This window comes from Elgaria multicarinata, chromosome 7, assembly GCF_023053635.1.
Source record: "Elgaria multicarinata webbii isolate HBS135686 ecotype San Diego chromosome 7, rElgMul1.1.pri, whole genome shotgun sequence".
NCBI lineage: Eukaryota > Metazoa > Chordata > Lepidosauria > Squamata > Anguidae > Elgaria > Elgaria multicarinata.
The window spans coordinates 82,133,876-82,153,279 of NC_086177.1; the positions used below are offsets into that span (position 1 = coordinate 82,133,876).

Consider the following 19,404-nt stretch of genomic DNA (forward strand, 5'->3'; position numbering starts at 1 on the left):
CACTCACTTCTGGAGGTGAAAAAACCTCAGATATCTTAAAGAAATTGCAGGCAGGTCCATAGCAGTCATTTTTCTTCCCTTTTCTTTTTTTGCCAGTGCTCTCAGGGAAAGAACAAAGCATATCAGACCTGCAGTCTCCCACCCATTCTTATACCTGCTGGCTGTGGATTAATCTAACGCTCACATTTGTATCCCTCACACAGTGGCGCCAAGTACTAGTATACACAGCAGCTGGACAGCATGGTTTGGTTTTTTTTTGGGGGGGGGGGTTAGTAAAAAAAAAAAATACTTTCAAGAAGTCTGGCAAATTATAAAATTGCAGTCTTTAAGAAAAGTCAGCCCTGTGAAAAACAGCATGTAATAGCACTCAAAGGAAACCCTTTGACCTTTCTGAAGTAGCAACTTTTAATAGCAGCAGGAATAGTACATGAGGAGAACAAAGCAAAATATATTGATGGAGGCAATGGATTGGAACAGAGATGAGGCTGCTGTTTAGAGCCAGGAATGGAAAAAAAATGCTGCTAAAAGCATGTACAAATTTAATTATTTATATTGGTTTTGCTAATGAGTTATATTTGAATGACCTTCTGATGGTAAGAAAATTTCACCATCGTTTTGTCTTTCTTTGGTTCAACACCTGGAGGCAACACAGCAGTCACAACGCTTAAACTATGGTTCATGCTAATCATGTTTTATTGTCTTAATCTTGGTTAAGATCCCAATTATGCCATGAAACCATGGTTTAGCTTGCTGAGCTAAACCCTTCCCTGTTTGTACAGAGAGGAGTGAAATCTGATTGTCATCTCACAATCAGAGTAGTTGGATAAGCAAATATAAGAAGAGCCATGCTGGATCAGGCCAAAGGCCATTCTAGTCCACTAATCTTCTTTTAAAGTCATCAACACTGGCGGCCCTCACATCTTCAGGAAGAGAATGCCATTGTTTATGTGCAGTGTAAAACTGTCTTATAATGCAATCGTAAGGATATAAGTTCCTTCAGTGGAACTTACTCTCACGTAAGCGTGGCTAACTTTGCAGAGAAAATTGTGGTTTGCTGGTATAAATGAAATGCTTAACCCATGTCAAGCCATGATTTTACATGAAATTCTTTTCACGACTTAAGTCAAGGGCAGACAACCTGGTACCCTCCAGATGTTTTGGACTATTATTATTATTATTATTATTTATTTATATAGCACCATCAATGTACATGGTGCTGTACAGAGTAAAACAGTAAATAGCAAGGCCCTGCCGCATAGGCTTACAATCTACAATTCCCATAATACCTCACCATTGGCCATAGTAGCTGGGGCTAATGCAAGTTGTCATCCAAAACATGTGGAGGGCACCAGGTTGCTTACTACTAGTTTAGGTATTTGCTTAACCAAGGTTGAGGGGGGTGGGGAAAACCATTGCTAAGTATTATGTCTCCACCAGGCCAAGTGGTAAGTTGGCATCCCCCCCTCCCCCCCACACACACACTTTAAATATATGAAGAAAAGAAAAGAGACCATGAGAATTTGGTCAAAACAAAGGTTAAGAAATCTCCAACGGTTCTCAATTTAGAAATGGAAACGAGGTATTGCTGGCTCAACTAGAATTGTTCTTTACAACTGGTTTCCAAAATTTTTTAAAAACTAATTGCTACAGTTCATTAAACAGTACAGAAACAGTTGTCAAAACAACAGGATTTTATAATTTGCAGTGCTGTTAATAATCAAGCTCAAAAGTGCTAGGACCCTACAACTCTCTCCATACATGTTCTGCATTAATAGTCTCTGTACCTTCCTTGGACTGATACACAAGCAAGATCACGGTGCAAAAGGAAGATCACAACACAAAAGACCAAAGACTGGCTTCTGTGTGAATGCATGAAGTTACTGTGAAAGTTTGGATTAAGTTTTCAGTATACTGCTCCCCAAAAAGGCTGGATTTCACTGGAATTATTATAGAATCAGTGGGTAAATTTGAACCTAAGTGCTTCTTAGAGTAGACTCATTGAACTTAAGTTAACTAAGGACTAACTTGAGTCCCATTCATTTCAATGAGCCTACTCTGATAACATCTATCCATAATGGGATGAACAAAATAAGGGAAGATGGGAAAATATGACATCAAGTTACTCGACAGGAAGATCAAAGAATTATGTCATGTCAGGGACAATTCCTTATAGAACACCGGTTCCATTCCGAATCACGGCTACCAAATTCAAAACAGATTTATAGGCCAACTTTTGTTACGGACCAACTGAATCCCAATAAGACAGAGATTTTGTGGGTTGGTGGTTCCCAGGTGGTTCCCTTGGCAGTGGGCCTTCTCTGTAGTGGCACCCACCCTCTGGAACACCCTCCCTCGTGCAGTTTGGGAGGTGGAAAATGTAGTAGCTTTTAAACGCCTCCTAAAAATGTGCCTCTTTACACAGGCCTGGAAATTTATCTGATTTATTTATTTATTTATTTATTTATGTATTGCATTTATATCCCGCCTGTACATAATCCTCCTCCTCTCCATTCCTGGCAGTACTTGATATTCACTTTTTTAAAAATTATTTGTTACATTTATATCCTGCCTTTTTTCCTCCAAGGAACCCAAGGCGGAGTACATAATCCTCATCCTCCTCTCCATTTTATCCTCACAACAACAACCCTGTGAGGTGGGTTGGGCTGAGAGTTTGTGACTGACCCAAAGTCACCCAGTGGGTTTTCATGGCTGAGTGGGGACTAGAACTCGGATCTCCCAATTCCCAGTCTGACACTTTAGCCACTACACCACACTGGCCACATATTGCACTTTTACCTTTTAATTTATTGTATACGTATTGTATTTTTATGGTTTTGTGCACTGTCTGGAGAGCCTCAGCTATCACGCAGTACAGAAATGTAATAAATAAATAGCCTTTTGCTATATTGTTCCCCCTTCCCTCACCATCCAGAACGTCTTTTATACTGGCTGTTGTGAGGCACTGTTCATTCCACAGACCAGCTGCCAACAAAGTTGAGAGGCTGCTGACTATGAAGAGTACCAAGGTGCAATCTGACAAAACTGTACAACTTGTATGATTAACCATCCAACCAACAAACTCCCTCACCACCGCAGGCTACAATCATATCCAGACCTTCCTGGAAGTAAGCACCATTGAATGCAGTGGCACAGTGAGTAAACATGCATAGGGTTGTGCTGTAACCTTTCAGATTGACCTATCAAGAACAGGATGAACTGAATCATTACCAAAGTTTTCGTTTATATGACCAAGTTTTCCCATTTGCTTATATGACCTTGTTTTGTCAAGACCAATATTAAAACGATTTTATTTATTATGTATTTATTGCATTTATATCCTGCCTTTTTCCCTCCAAAGAACCTAAGATGGCATACATAATCCTCTTCCTCTCCATTTTATCCTCAAAACAACCCTGTGAGGTAGGTCGGGTTGAGAGTTTGTGACTGGCCCAAAATCACCCAGTAGGCTTCCATGGCCGAGTGGGGACTAGAACCCAGATCTTCCAGTCCAGCACTTTAGCCACTTCACCACACTGGCTCTAAAACTATACATGGGTCATAAATACTTCCTTTTCTTTTTATCCTACATAGATTCAACCTTAACAAGAAAGCCAGAAACCAAAACAGCCTACCTTTATCAGCCATAAAAAATAATTTAAACAAACCATGCTAGAAAACAATTCGCAAAGCAAGTGCTTAAGAGAAACTGGCATTGTTTTTCCACTGAGGAAGTGCACAGTGGTTTAGACTTCTTATGGAAACCAAAAAGTAACATTTGGTTTAATTGTATGACTACTATAGCAGATAAAGGAAAGAAACCATGCTGTACTTCAATTGTAATTCTCGTGTCACTTGTGACCATGTCCTGCTTATGAATGTAGTGAGTGGATTTTGTACGATGACTTTTCTGCTCTGTTGTCTCCAACCTTGAAAATGATGGTCTGAGGTTTCAATCGCTTAAAGATTAGGGTTAGAAATTAACAGTCTGAGTGTAAGGTTACAGGGCTTTAGAAATTTGGATTTAACCTACACTGTGTACTAACACACCAATCTACTACAACATCTATCACTAGATCTTACAATGAATGACCATAAGCAGCAGTGTGGTGTGAAGGGTTGCTAAGCAACCAAATAAGTGAAATAAAAGTCTTCAAATTAAGATACAATCTCCATTTAAAAGACAAACCTTTAAGTACAATTATTATTTTATATGCAATTTATTTTAATTCTGAATTGGTATCTGGAGCTATAATCAAGATCTACATTTCTAAAACAAATAAAATAAAAGATAGCAGGGATGCAAAGCAAATAACAGGTTGTAAACACCCCCTGCCTTTATTATAATACCTATCTCCATGCTGAGACATACAGATTCACTGTCTGTATCTGGGGGTGAGGGAGACTACAATCATGTCAACGTCTACACATTTATTGTTCCTTTGGAAACAGATTCCATGCACATGCAACATGTACACGCACTGACTCTGCCTGCATGATTGGGTACCCAGCAAAAGGAGTACAGAGTTGATTTGCACAGGCTGTATTAAAGGAATGATTAGTTCATATAAGTCATTGTGGGGCCAGCAGGTGCAACTTTCCTCCATGTCTTGACTGCTCCCACAATAAGAACATCTGAACAGGTCAAAGGCGGTATGGCGTAACCAAATGTAGAAAAGTTAAGCTAAGGAATTATGAAGATTGGTTAAACTGACCAATTTCCAAACAATGGTACAGCATTGCCATTTGACCAGGATTACCATTGACCAATTCCCAAGTAATGGTACAGCAAAAGAAAGTGTGTGTCAGATTTTAACTTGCTAATACATCTTGACAAGCTAGGGTACCACACACGAATGCCTCGCCACAAATTAACACAGTTTGCACACACACCTCCATTCCTATATTAAAACATAAACAACCAAATTGCATCTTTAAAACCTGAGACCTCTTCCAAATAGTCTCAGTCAATATAATGTTGTGTTCTACCTTTATAAACTCAAACGACAGAGTCCTGCAAAGAGCATCCGGAGAGCGGAGCTGCCCAAAGCAAGCACTGACCTTTCAGATAGTTTCAAATAGAACTGATGAAGGGAGACATAAATCTAAAACCAGTTAGAAGAGCATGCCCACACTGAGAAGAGACAATAATTGGGAATATATTAAATGCAGCAGGCTACTGTGTACGATGACCAAAAAAATGCTGTGCATTTTTTTAAAAAAGAAAGTATATTCAGTTTAGCTTATCAAAATCTTCCAAGAAATGATCGATATACTATTGCTCATCATCCAAAAATGTCTGGTAGCTGGATTTGAAATCTTTTTTTCAACCCAAGAAGGATCATCCAGGGAAGGCAAGGAGTGTTTGGGGAATAGCAGTTTGTCAATGCCACCTTCGGCACAACAGTCTCCCTTGAGGAAGAACTGCACTTGAATTTAGCTGGAGTCAACTAGACGGATGGTATATAACAGCTTCCCCACCCCACACACATAGACTTTTCCCATAAGCCCTGGAAGACGGTTTCTACTAATGTGTGATCACAATTCTAAGGCCTGGGGAAGCTTCCAGGCACAGAGCCGTAGGCATGAAGGCTTCACTGCCTCACGCATTTATGCTAACATGTGGATGGAGCCACATGACAAGACGTAGCCTTTTTCAACATTCAAAGGGGGCTCATGTCTAGGTTGCGGCCTAGCATAGTTTGGAAGGCACTGGTCCAGGCCCATTGTAGGGAGGAGGGGAAATGGGGGCAATAGTCCCGTGTGGCCCCCTCAACATGCATATTATGCTTCAATGGAAGAAGAGGTGCCCTCAAGAGAATAGTCAGGCATCTGACTTCTCACACTTAAAAAGGCCGTGTGCTAGACTGCCATGAGCAATGAGCATGAGGAATTTAAGAAGTGATAGGCTGGTGAAAGCCTAAATTCAGTGCCCAATAAAAAGGGCAAAAGTATGCTTTCTACCAACAGGAGAGTACCTACATTATTAATAAACTATGCTATTTAATATACAGATCAACCCAAAGCAAGGCCACCAACCAACAAATGAAGGAAAGAACGTAGTGGAAAAGGTCGCACTAAGCCAACACTTGTGCAGTTTCGGGGAGGGGGGGGGAAGGGAACCCATCACGGCTGCGAGTTGGCAGATGCGTTATATAAACAATGCAGCGCCACTACACAGCTGGAATGGACTAAACAGGGCATAGACACACCCAGGGTCTTTCAATTGAAAGGTCGGTTACCAACTTCTAAATTAGCAAATGAAATGGGCCATTGGCATATCCTAGAGTACATAACTAACTTGACAATCACAATCAAGTGAAAAATCAGCAAAATCAGCTATTAAAACAAGTTATATGAATGTGTTCATGTTTCCAAAGGACAGAAAAAATTAACAAGCATGGTTTACAGTGATTCAACCAATCACTAGTGTCAAAGGCAAATTTAACTACATCAGGGATAGGGAGATTTCAGTCAAAAGAACACCAACAGTCAGGAAACCATTTACTTTCAGTCACTTTCAGAACCAGTCCCAATATCACATTTAGGAATAAAAGCCAACCATGGCCACAGATCATTCTATTAACACAGCAGCCATTACCACGATTTCAAGGTGGACTGCCTGTAGGAAGTACATTATGAGAAATATGAAGATTACTCTCAGCTAATATGCTCTAAAAGTTTCACAAACTGGTGATTCTCCACTTCTTGTTTAGAGTTTTCAAGAGAAGAAGCTCTTCTTGGGATTCTTTTGCACTCAAGTTTCATTTAAATGTGAAAATAACCCATTGTCTCCACGCTTACTACTAACACCAATAGCAATTCAAACACATGCAAAACCCACTCACTCCTTTGCATATTTACTCAGAATTAAGTCTTGTTTAGTTCAATGTGATGGTTACAGATAAGTCTGCTTAAACATACTTTGCTTAGAAAATAGTTGAATTGAAAAAGACACAGGGCTTATCTACACCAAGCAGGATATTCCACTATGAAAGTGGTGTGGAAGCAGTATATAAAAGGCAGGAACCACACTACTGCTTTATAGTGATACTGAAGGTGCACTGACAACTGTTTGGGCCCATGAAACGTATCACATACCGCTTTCATAGTGGAATATCCTGCTGGGTATAGATGAGCCCACAGTAATTCAACTGTGAAGTCAGTTAGCAGTGAAAATAAAGGTTTGTGCCTACTCTTTGCTGTGAGGAAGAAAATTCTACATTTTTTACTGTTTTTCTTGGAGGTTCTGATTCCATTATGTTTTGTTCCATAATAAGCAACTTAGCTGTCACACTTGTTAAAAGGGATAGTTTAAACTCACTTCACGACTTGCTTATAATACAGCAGGGCTTGCATTACAAATCTCCATGGATTGCCCTCAACTAAGTATTTATCGATGATGTATAGACAAGGCAGAACAATAGAAACTACTTTTGGAAAGGAATATAAACAAAGAGCCAGTCATAACCATGTTAACTGAAAGAAGAAAGCCTCATTGATTACCCCAAAATTCAGAGTGTTCCGCCACCCCAAGCACCTACTGGGTACTTGTGTGTTTTCCACACCTAAGTGCAGCGGAGTCCAACTGGATTTTCAGTTATTACCAACTACAAGAGGTCAACACCAGAAATGATTATGATGATATGGATACATGATGATCAAACTCTATAAAATTTTGACGGCCACAGCACCAAGATCTCATATGGATTGTTTTCCGTAGCAATGACGAAATAATGATAAAATACCAGGCTTATAAACCACCAATTGCCTATGGTGAGGAATCACCTTCAAGCAGTCAGGCTTTACTAAACTGAGTTCTTCTTTCTTTATGTCACAAATGAATAATAAGGTGATGAGACAGATGGGCTCATAACATTTCTGTTATGGAATGAAAGGATGTGGAATGAAGCAGGACTTTCCCATATTCAACTTAGGGTCCAATCTCATAGGCCTCCAAACTCAGACGTTTACGAGTATTCAGTGCAGAGTGGGAGATGGGGTGGAGGTGATCCTCCTTGCCTCCACGGCACCTCCCGCTCTGGATTTCAAATAGATGGGCTTGTTTGCCTATTGAGCTGAGGCACTGTGGAGAGGGAGGGAAGGAGACTGGAAAGGCCTCAACATATGGCATAAACCAGCTCTCTTGTCCCCTCCCTTCCCCATCAATGGGAATGCCCCCTTTACCTCCACTCGCAAGGTCACTTCTGCATCCTTGGGGAGGCAGCCGGCGTGGTTCTCTCCATGCTGGCTGGGAGGGAGACAAGGAGGTAACTCAGATTCCTGGCTCTGAGGTTGGAATGCTGTCTCCGACCTCAGATCCAAGAATCTGAAATATCCTGTGCCCACCCCACCCCCACAACTCTATCTAGGGCCCATAATAAGTGATCCTAAACTCACTTAATCACAAGTATTATAAGCAAGCCTATTTCAGATTACCACATTTATAAACTACAGAAGAACAAGAAATCCTGTCCATTGATACTTTTCATAACATTTTAATTCATTATTAAAATCATATTCCATGCAAGTTCATAGCAACATGCATATTTTTTAAAAGATCCACAACTGCTTTCTGAACCAAAGCTGGACAGCTGGTGGGCAAAAGGGCAGCATCAAGCCCATAATGTGAGTCTGTCCCACACCCATGATTCATTCCCTATGAGATGCCAGGCTCAGTGCACACAGCAGAAACAATGTGGGGCACGCATGGCTTAGCTTCCGGGTCTGACCAGTTTTAGTAAAGGAGGAAGTGCCCAGCTTTCTCTTTTGACCCAGCATTGTCCTCTACTCCAGGGATGCCTAAGAGAAGAAAACAATGAGGCACTTCCACCCTCACTAAAACTAGCTAGAAGAACATGAGACACTTCTGTCCTTTTAATATCCTCCTGAGTACTCCACACTGGCAGTTATGTCAGTGTTACAGAATCATCTGGCTCCCAACCGTTTGACCGCGGTCAATCATCCCCTCCCAATTGAGTATCTTCAGCCTTCCACTTCACTGTTTACTCCACCCTTCCAATGAAATAAGTTCTTGCTTGCAAAATCTGAAAATAATTCCTTTTTAACACTGTTGTAGGGCTCTTCATCTTCTTTGTTGCAACAGGCTAACACAGCTAGTCCTTTAGAATCTCAGTCAACAGCTACATTCAAACCCAATGGGAGGACATACCCAAGTGGAACAAATGTACAGAGATGACTCAGTGAACCAGATCAGGATCCAGGTGATTCAAGAGCATCAACACTATGTCAGTAACTGTGAAGCCTGCTTCCCCTTATGATGTACACACACAGCTATTATGCACGCATACCAGATGCTGCTTCATTACAGAGACATTACAGTCTTGTACATGCAATGAAACGAACACAGAGATCTAATGCTTTCAAATAAATGGAACAACATTTGTAGGCAGGCGAGTTTGCATGGAGATTAATAGTTTATCACTTCTAATACTAGAGTGTGACCAATGCAAATTCTGCCACGTCTGCTCACCAAGTTCTAATTTTCTGCAGTGTTTACAAGCTCTACTGGACAGATTTCACACTGGCTCCTCTACAACCTGCTTATAAAAGATGACACTATAGCAGTGTGACAATATACACTGCAGTTAGTGACACATTCACATTATCGAGGACTCCCCCCTGAAAAGGTCTTAACAATTACTGGATGCTATTGAATGTTAACATTTTAAGTAATCTCACCTGGCTAGGGTTGAATCCATTAACCTAGCAAGACCTATTTAGAAACATTAAGAACTTCATGTATATATTTGTAACTTTGAGCTCAAGTCATTTTGGAGCCAATGTGGTGTAGTGCTTAGAGTGTTGAACTGGAACTCAGGAGATCCGGGTTCTAGTCCCCACTCACTAGACCCCATGAAACTCACTCGGTGACTTTGGGATGGTCACTGACTCTCGGCCTGACCTACCTCACAGGCTTGTTGTGAGGATAAAATGGAAAGGAGGAGGACCAAGATGAAAAAAGGCAATATACAAGTGTAATAAATAAATAAATAAAATCACCATCCTACTGAAACACTCTGAATAACTTGTGGGTTTGCAATATTAAATGCATGCAGTTGTATCAGTTGCATCATTTTATAAGCACGTGGAGCTGCCTCCACCTGATCTTCATAGATCTCCATTTCTTTTTCAGTCCTTCACACCACAATATACTCCACTCAGGAGGCTGCTGGCCCTCTATGTTGCATTTGGGGCAGGGCAGGGTGGGGCAGGAGCTCTAGGGGCTGCCAATGGGAGAAGAGGGCAGGGAAATCCAGTTGCACACCTCCCTTTCACTGGTGCAACCTTGGATGGAACCCATGAGATGGAAAACAATACACCATTTCCAGATCAGGTAAGAGGAATACAAGTTTTGAATCCTTTTGTTAAAAGAATGTGGGTTTAAAAGGAAGCTATCTGCCAGAAACAAAATGCATAACAGGCGTCGTGTATATGCTCTTTTCATATTTTTAAGGCTACAAAAATGCAGCCATAGTGAGATTAAATATATATATATACTCCCCATGCTACTGTGTGTTGTTCAGCAGCCATAAATCCAAGTCCATGGACTCTGGTGTATAGCCAGTCACCCCCTCATTTCTGGGTTTATTCAAATTGCTTCTGGAACAGAATTTGCTGCACTCAAGTAAGGACGAGTTGTTAGTGATTTATTGTCCTGTGTAAGTATTTTATGAGTCTGATGCTGACACAGAAAAATCCATGGCACAGTGTCACCATAATTCTGCCAAGTCCTTAGCCTCACGTTCTCTCTGCATTGTGGCCACGGCAACTCCATTTTACAACAAATGGCACTCGAAAAGCTCTCAGCCTTACTGAAAGATAAATGAAAATTAATTTCCCTTCATCCCAGTAGCAGAGACCATGCTGATTTCAAGGAGGCAGAAGATGATAAGTACGATGCCACTCTTTGGTCTACAAGAGCAACAGGGAGATTATTCCAGGATTGGAAAGTAACTAAATTTGGCGGTGGCATCCAGGAATTTGAAATCTCTCCCTAGTGCTCAATTATCCTACCTCAGATTTTGCAAGAGGTTCACGAACATTATAGAACAAAGGTGAAGTATATGAACATTGAATTTCATTCTCATGCATGCAACTCCCAATTACAGGTTCTGGAACCACCAGAGATACTCCATAAGAAATTAAATAACAACAATAACAATAACAACAACAATATTCTGTATATTTTCTTTATAATATTGTGATGATCTAAGGCTATAAACTGAACTGAAAAACATAACAATACAAAATACTATCTGCAATAGGCAAACACTAAACTCCCTTCTCCAACTTCCCTGCACTGCACTGCTCAATGTAAGCTGATCTCCTTCACCCCCTGCTTTTCCCTCTTGCTGCCACTGCCCTCTTCCTAGATTCCTAATAGACTAAACTATACTTTCACTGCTCATGCCCTCCCTAGCCCCATCTGCTGCTGGCCTGTTTCCTGCAGAGCAGGCTGCTGGCACAGCAACTTGCAACGGCAGGAGAGAAAGGCTTCCAAAATTGGAATAGCTCCTTTACTCCCTGCACAGTACCATTACCAAGGCAGGGCACCATTGGGTGGTCCTGTCCACCCCACTCTCTAACTACCCCAGCCCTCAGGATTCTCCTACACATCTCATTGGACGAACAGGAGTAAGCAGAAGTATAGAGAAAGGTAACAGGAGGCAAAAGGAGTCTGACTGGCACGCAGATTCAAGGACCAGGATCAGAGTTAGGCCAAGATGTATCAGGCACTGTACAAATACTCAAAGAAACTTTGCTCCTGGTCCAGAGAGCTTGCAGCCTAACCTTGTAAGAATATATTGGTAACTGGTGATTTGGGCTTGGGGGAGAGAAAAAGATGGGAATGATATGGCAGGGAAGCCGCTAAGAATAGTGCGGAAATATTGTTTTAGTAACAGAATGAAGTGACATGGTTTAAGAAGTGGAAGGAAGTCTCGCACGTTCTTAGCAGAGACAGGCAAAGCAAGGAAGATAAGAAGGTGGGGATTTTTTGCGGAACTAAGGAAGACAAGTCTTATACAATCAGACTTTCTTAGTTGGTATAAAGCAATATCCAGACTCAAGTAGGTATGAAAAGCAGCATCTAGACAGAAGTAGCTCCGAGGTTCTGAAAGCCCAAGGAACTGAGAGCCTCTGTAAAAGGAAATATCAGAGGTGCTGCACAAACCCAAGAGAAAACTTGGATTTGAAAGCTAACTGGGGTCAGAAAAGGACCGAGTTTGCAGGTGTGTAATAAGCAAAACAAAGTGAATCTGACACAGGAATGGGAGTTACAATGGCTGTGTGGTCGCTTTGAACTTCTGTACCAGGAGTGGTGGGTCAGTGAGATGAAAGGCAGCTGTGTGTAAAGATGGTAACATGAGGGGAGACACTAGAGGAACTGAGTTTATATACACACAGGCTCTCACACACTGTTGTTACAATGGGATGCATCAAAGAAAAAACAAAGTAAGGGATGGGAGGAGGGAAACTACACACTTAATACAAGTGTAAGGCGAGCTCCAACCCACAACAGATTGGAAGTAGTCAGTTGCTGCAGATGACTTTCAATGAGATTGAGGCTGCAATCCTACATTTACCCAGGAGTAAATTCTATTTGTCTCAATGTGGTTTAGTTCCGAATAGAAATGCACAGGATTCCCCTGTAAAATCCTGACCCAATGAAAAGCTCAACCAAGCCAAAAGATCTTGAACTGGGCAGAAAACAAAACTTGAAAAATTGGGGGAGGGGGGCAGATGTACCCAAGCGCAGACCCTATAAGGATGTTGCTCACCTTCTCACATTTTAACTAACTGCACAAAGTTCCACTCCACCTTGTAACTTCCACCCCCCCGGCCCGTTTGTAGTCGCGGTGGGGGGGGTGGGGAGAGGCATCCTTTTGAGCCTTCCTCAGACACGTTGTTAAATGACAACCGAAGCCTTGCTCCGTTGAAACAATTGCTATTTCCTCTCCACCTTGTCCACACCCACACTGATCTTTTGCCGTTTTCAAGCAGGGGAGAGGAAGGGACAAAAGGAGAGTTAGAAATATGAGGTCCTGATCTCCCTTAAGCCCATCCAGGCTTGTCCTGTGTCTAATGTCCGTCCGTCCGCCCGCCCCTCTTTTCAGCTGTCATGTATACTGTGTCTGCGAGAGCGAGTGAGCGTGTGGAGACTTTCACATTTCCGTTTCCAACGCCCGGCATCGCGGCTTTCCGCCGCCCGGGATAACGGGATCCTCCAGCGTTCAGGAGAGGCGGGAAACTCTCTGGGCCACAGGACGGAAAAGCCTTCCGTCCGCGCTCTCGGAAGCAACTGCTTGGTAGCCTTTTTCAGCCTCTTCCCCCCATACACCCCACCACCGGAACCAATGCGAGCAAAAACATTGGAAAGAGACCGAGGGAAACACGCACACACACGCGCGCGCACACACACACATGCACAACACCCTCACCCCCGGTCTTACCTCTACATTGAAATACTGCTCCGTTCTGCACCCGGTAGCACATAAAATCCAAAGCAAGGCTTGCAAGAAAAACACCCTGGAATGATGCACGAAATCCCCCCGGCTTGCAGTGCTGAAGGCGAGTCCGATCATAGTGAACTGTGCTTCAATGGAGAAGGGAAAGAGGGAGAAAGCGCTTTTTTCTCTTGTCTTTCCCCCCTTCCTTTCTTCTTCTTTTTCTTCTCTTCTCCTCTCTTCCTCTCTCTCTCTTCTTTCGAACACCCAAACAAAAACAGAACAGGCAGAGGGGGAAAAATTTTTTTTAAAAAAAATAATAAAAACAAAATAATAAATATAAAATATAAAATCTCCCAATATTGGTGAAGAACAGGTTCACCTAGAGCGAGGGAGAAAAACGGAGGAGGAAGAGGAGCGGGGTGGAAGAGACGCTTCACTCCCAAACGCGGAGCGGCGGCGGCAGCAGCAGCAGCATTTAGCAGGGTCAGCTCATCCTCCTCGCTCGTCCCGTCAGGGAGGGACTGTGGCGTCCAAGTACAGCTGCAGCTCCTGCGAGGCGCTTCGTTTGCACAGCCGCCGCCGCCGCCGCCGCCTCCCCGTGTGGTGGCGTCGCCGTCCTCCTCCTCTTCCTCCTCCTCCTCCTCCTCCTTCAGCTCGCCCAGGCCTTGGCTGCCCGGCCGCCCTTTCTCCTCGATCCAGCCTGCGCTCCGCTTGTGCCTCCTCTCTCGCCCCTCCACTCCAGAATGTTCATCTGTAATCGGCGTGACTCCTCCTCCTTTTCCTCCTCTAGAGTCAGCCTCCTCCTCGCGTGTATCTTAAAGGAGACCGCCCTTAAAGGCTCCTCCTGGAACCCAAAGGAAAGGGGGGGGGCGCCTGCGTGGATTTCACAGCCTCCTCTTTGCTCCAGCCAAGCCAAGCTCTGGCCGGGGTGTGGGGGCGAGAAGGAAGCGAACTTCCCCCGAAGGGAGCGAAGGAGGCCGGCGGGAGGACGCGAGATCGCGGCGGCGAAGAAGGAAGATGCGCGTCTCCGGGGAACACCCACCTACCCAAATAAAGGCCCGCGTGAGTCGGTCCCCAGCAGCCCCTGAAAGCAGCTTTTTGAAGGAACCCATCCTGCTCATCTGTCAAGGCTGCAAACCTACATACGCGTCTCTTTAGTCACCCAAGCGTTACAGGTGATCTCTCAAATTAGTTAATTAATTAATTAATTAATTAATTGACAAACACACACACAGCCCAACCCTGTTTTTGGCCTCGACTGGGGTAGTAGAGTTGTCATTAAGGGAGTGGGGTGGGCTTAGGAGGACGGTAGGAAGATCCTCTTCTTAATGAAGGGAACCTCCGAAGGGACAGGGATGGTGGCGCATTCCCTTGAAAAGACTTGCGGTTGCAAGAAACAAGGCCATTGAACTCCGCGGGAGAGTAAATATAGGTAAGACCAAGCTGCAGCAAGCAGGCAGGCGTGCTAGGTGAAGTAGGTTGAGTTAAGATGTTCAAGTAGAAGGTAGCAATGAATGATTCTGGTGGTGGCCCACAGAGAAGAGAAAAGAAGACCCATGGGTTAAACTGACATTTGAACATTAAATAAATACATTAAGAAAAAAATCTCCCTCTGTAACGATGGAGACAACTGCCTTAGGATGTTGAAGGATCCCAACATCCGTGGGAGTTTGCAAAGAAAAACTGCGCAGACAGATGCTTTAAGTATATGATATTTTATTTTACAGATGAGGACTGGACTGCATGACCCGCAACTGACTCACCACCAGCTATGACTGCATGCCAACATGCCCCAAATAAGGAGCATCTGGGAAGTGGCATATTCTAAAGAGAGATTTCTCTGTTTGTTCCAGGGCAAGTGGTGATGGTATAAGGAAGAGACACACCAGAGCCAGACAGAGAGATGTGTTGTATTCATACAGGTTTGCAACCGTAAATTGACATTATTAAATTGGTGGACTCCCTCTGGCCAGCCTATGCCCTTCCTCCAGTTGTCTGTTCATTAAGTGGAACGTGCATGGTGGTTCTTTTCAAAAGTTGCACTCAACATGTGGACATTGGGGTCATGACTGGCTAGCATGGCATCACCTACATGTTAACTGAGTGCCCAAGTCAGCACTGGCTCCTGGTTTCTGTGGGGCCATGCGCAAGGCCTCCTTAATGGACCTGTCCCCTCAGTGAGTCTGCTTCCTCACAGACATTGTCACCAGCTGCTATTGCTCCTCACCTTTGCTACCACTTGCCTCCTTGACAGGCAGAGAGAACCGGCAAGCAAATTGGCAGCGATACCCCCTTCTCACCACCACCACTGTCTGGGCCAGAGTGGGAGGCACTTGAACAAGCAGATGGCAATGATGAAGAGGAGGTGTAGGTCCAGGTACCTCTTGGCACTGGGCTTCTTCTAGGGCATGTTCCAATCCTTGGCGCCAGTCCTGGTGCAAGTGTTTAATAGGAAAATGTCTATAGCGTAACCTCACATGGCTCAAGAACAGAAGTAGGCAATGTGGTACATGTGGGCATCAGTGTGCCCCTGGAAATGTTTCTTTAAAAACATAAGTTCTTTCTGAAATGTCAAAGCAAAGTGAAGGCCTCTAGTTACTTCCATCTTCTTATAAGTGCCTCTGGACCACATGCTAGGCTCAGAGACGTTCTTAGGAAATGAAGGTGGCCGCAGGCCAATGTGGTCATCTGCAGCGCACCCAGCTTGTGGTTGTGCCCAGGACAATTTCTGAAATTACTAAATGTGCCTACGGGTTCCATAAAGGTTTCCATCCAGAAGCCCTGAATACAGTTATTTCAATGCCTCCGCCTTGCCAGTAAAGTCTTCCTGCATGATGAAAGCTGTCATGTCAAAAGGAAGGTTTTTGGTGTGGCCTTCTCCCTATCATACTTGCTTTGAATGGTTAGTTAGAATTTCTTACCCTATTTCTTCAATTCTGAGACACACTTTCCCCCCATATAAACAGCTCTAAAAATTGGGTGCGTCTTAGAATCGCGGGTGTGTCGTAAGGGGCTTTTTTCTGTTGGTGGTACTGAAATTAGTGTGTGTCTTACAATCGAAGAAATACGGTATTACAAGGAGGTAGCCTGAGCCAAGTAATCGCTCACATCCATTCAGTGCCATTACTGTCCCATACGTTATCGTACAGCCCATGATGTGGTACAGTCCTGTGAGAGCTCAGCCTTACAAAGAAGATGTACACTATGGAGCTGTATGTTTTTAAGAGGTTGTATCTTGGGACACTGGGATAATGTAGAGCGGCAGCATAGTGAATTTATACCCACCTAAATCTTGGATTTGTTAAATCTACCTAAGTCTTGGATTGTTGTCTCTTGTTCCCTATCTACAATTCAGAGAAGATTTGAAGACCAATGTCTATTTTTTGGCAAATTATCAATCCTTTTTGTTGAACAGTGAATTCTAGAATATAACACTCAACTGGCAGCTATTTCAAGAGCAAGAGTTGTGGTGACGCTCATCTCAAAATGACTGGCAATGCATTTCTCTGTCAGTTTTATGTATCAAAATGCCCCAATTTACTAAATCTGCCAATAAAGATTCCAGATGCAGTTCTATATCAGGTGTATCCTGTAAGACCAGGTGAATCAAAACTGTGAATAAAGTAGCAATAAAAATGTGTGCACCACAGAGTAACAACACATCTTGCAAAATTTGTCTCCGGAATTTCATACCTTTATTCCAGCGTACACAACCATATCTGTTATACTTTAAGGGACATTTTTACAAGCCATTTTGAGGGTACTTAACATAATTGGAACCTTTCCCTATACAAATTATATAGTCCCTTGGCTTCAATATTTTCCCCTATTTTAAAAGAAAGCGACACACATGATGTAGCTTGCCATTGCACACTCAGAGTGGTGCTGCTTTTTTGGTTTTTGTTTGGAAGCACACGTTCGAGCCTTTAAATAACAGAGTCGAATACGAAACTCCAGTTATACCCTTTTCTTGTAGTAAGTCATTCTGCTTACTTGATACTACCTGAGCCCATGGCAATGAGCATCAAAGTAATATGTCAGAAGCACAAGTATCTCAGTTTTATTGACCCATCTGTAGAAAACAATCAGTTGTTCGTATTTTGTATCTGTAGGATCTGGTGCTTGAAGCCTAAGGTCTGTGTAACCTTTTTGTTTTACATGAGTTTAGCAGAGTTTACCCTTCCCCACCAAGATATTTTGTTGCTATGACAATCAAAACAATATTTCTGTTATGCTCAATTCACACACTAGTCAAGCCCACTTATTATTATTTCAAAGGTGGATAGAATGGAGTTTGGTGATCTGGAAATCCCACAAGAAGTGGGGATTATCTTTTTAAAAACATTTTTAAAAACACATGTACATTTCCCCTTTCTTAACAAACCAAGCCTTTAATTATATCACCATCACACACACACACAACTTATATCAAGGTATAGGTTGTTAGGTTCTTCCACACTAGGGGGAGATAGATGTTTATTATGGTTTTCTTCCTTCATTTTAAAATTGTGCACCTTTACTACAATTTCAATTGAGTTTTGAATGTTTGTTTCATCTTAAATGAAAAGTGCTACTTATATTGGGTAGCACTGTGAGTCTTTTCACAGAAGGGAATTTAGATTTTCAGTTCAGGCCATGAAGAGGTAGCATACTTTGTGAGCTGCTGGGTCAGCTTGGAAAATGTATGCCACCAGTCTCCTTCGTAATCTGAATCAACATTTTCCCCCATGTCCTGCTATGGCTGGATCAGGCTCAGAGTTAGGGCAAGCATGATAGAAAGTCAGTAAACAGGCAAAAATCAAGCACTGTTGAATCAGTCAATTAAGAGCGCAGTTGAAGAAGCAAGAGTAGTCAATAAAGAGGCAGGGTCAAGAACACAGTGTTACTAGTCAAGGAGAAGAGTTCCAATAGGAGGATCTCAGGTGTGGCCAAGGTGAGCCGTCTGTTACAAGCACAGAGTCAAGCAGGGGTCTAGAGGGCCTTAGCTAGGCCTAAGGTTTATCCTGGGATCATCCTGGGGTCGTCCCTGCCTGCTCCCAGGATCCCCTGTGTGTCATTTACATGAACAGGGATGACCCCGGGACAATGCCGGAATAAACCTTAAGTCTAGCTAAGGCCAAGGTCAGAAGTACAGAAGATAGTGACAAAGCAAGGTCAGGGATACAAAGCACTAGAACCAGCCTGACTAAACAGGAACTAGAGTCACTCGCCACTTGCGCCCATCTCCTCTAAAGACCGAGACTCTTCCTGCTCTTCTGACATGGGCTGTTTTGTGGTGTTCTTTGTCTCTGGGAACTGTAGTTCTTCCTCTGAGGAAGCTCCCTCCAGTGGGGACATGACCCCTTAAGGGGACTGATGTTCCTTTATTCCAGGGATGGGACATATGTGGCCCCCAGAAGTTGCTGGAGTACAACTTCCAGAAACCCTCACTATTGACTATGCTCGCTGGGAGTGATGAAATTGCAGTCCAGCAACAACATTGAGAGCCAGTGTCATGTAGCAGATAGGGTGTTGGACTGGGTCCCAGGTTCAAATCCTCACTTGCCCATGAGGCTCACTGGGTGACTCTGGGTTACCTCACAGGCTTATTGTACCTAACCAACCTTGCAGGGTTGTTGTGAGGATAAAATGGAGGGAAGGAGGACTCCTTGGGTTCCTTGAAGGAAAATGTGGGATGAAAATGTGGGCAAGGTGCTTGAGCGTGTGGTTGCAGGACAACTCCAGGCACTCTTGAATGAAACAGATTATCTAGATCCATTTCAATCGGGTTTCAGGCCTGGTTTTGGAATGGAAACTGCCTTGGTCGCCCTGTGGGATGACCTCTGTCGGGAGAGAGACAGGGGGAGTGTGACCCTGTTGGTTCTCCTGGACCTCTCAGCGGCCTTCGATACCATCGACCATGGTATCCTTCTGGATAGGTTGTCTGAGCTGGGAG

General features: G+C 43.3%; 1 protein-coding gene across 1 annotated transcript in view; it reads right to left on the reverse strand.

The window, feature by feature from the left end:
• The window catches only part of MMP16 (matrix metallopeptidase 16), a 205,171-nt gene extending 191,529 nt beyond the window's left edge, over window positions 1-13,642 (reverse strand). Inside the window, exon 1 of the mRNA XM_063130914.1 lies at window positions 13,473-13,642. Within this exon, the coding sequence (XP_062986984.1) occupies window positions 13,473-13,604 (132 nt within the window). The 5' untranslated portion in view covers window positions 13,605-13,642. The remainder of the gene's footprint in view (window positions 1-13,472) is intronic.
• Between the last annotated feature and the right edge of the window lie 5,762 nt (window positions 13,643-19,404).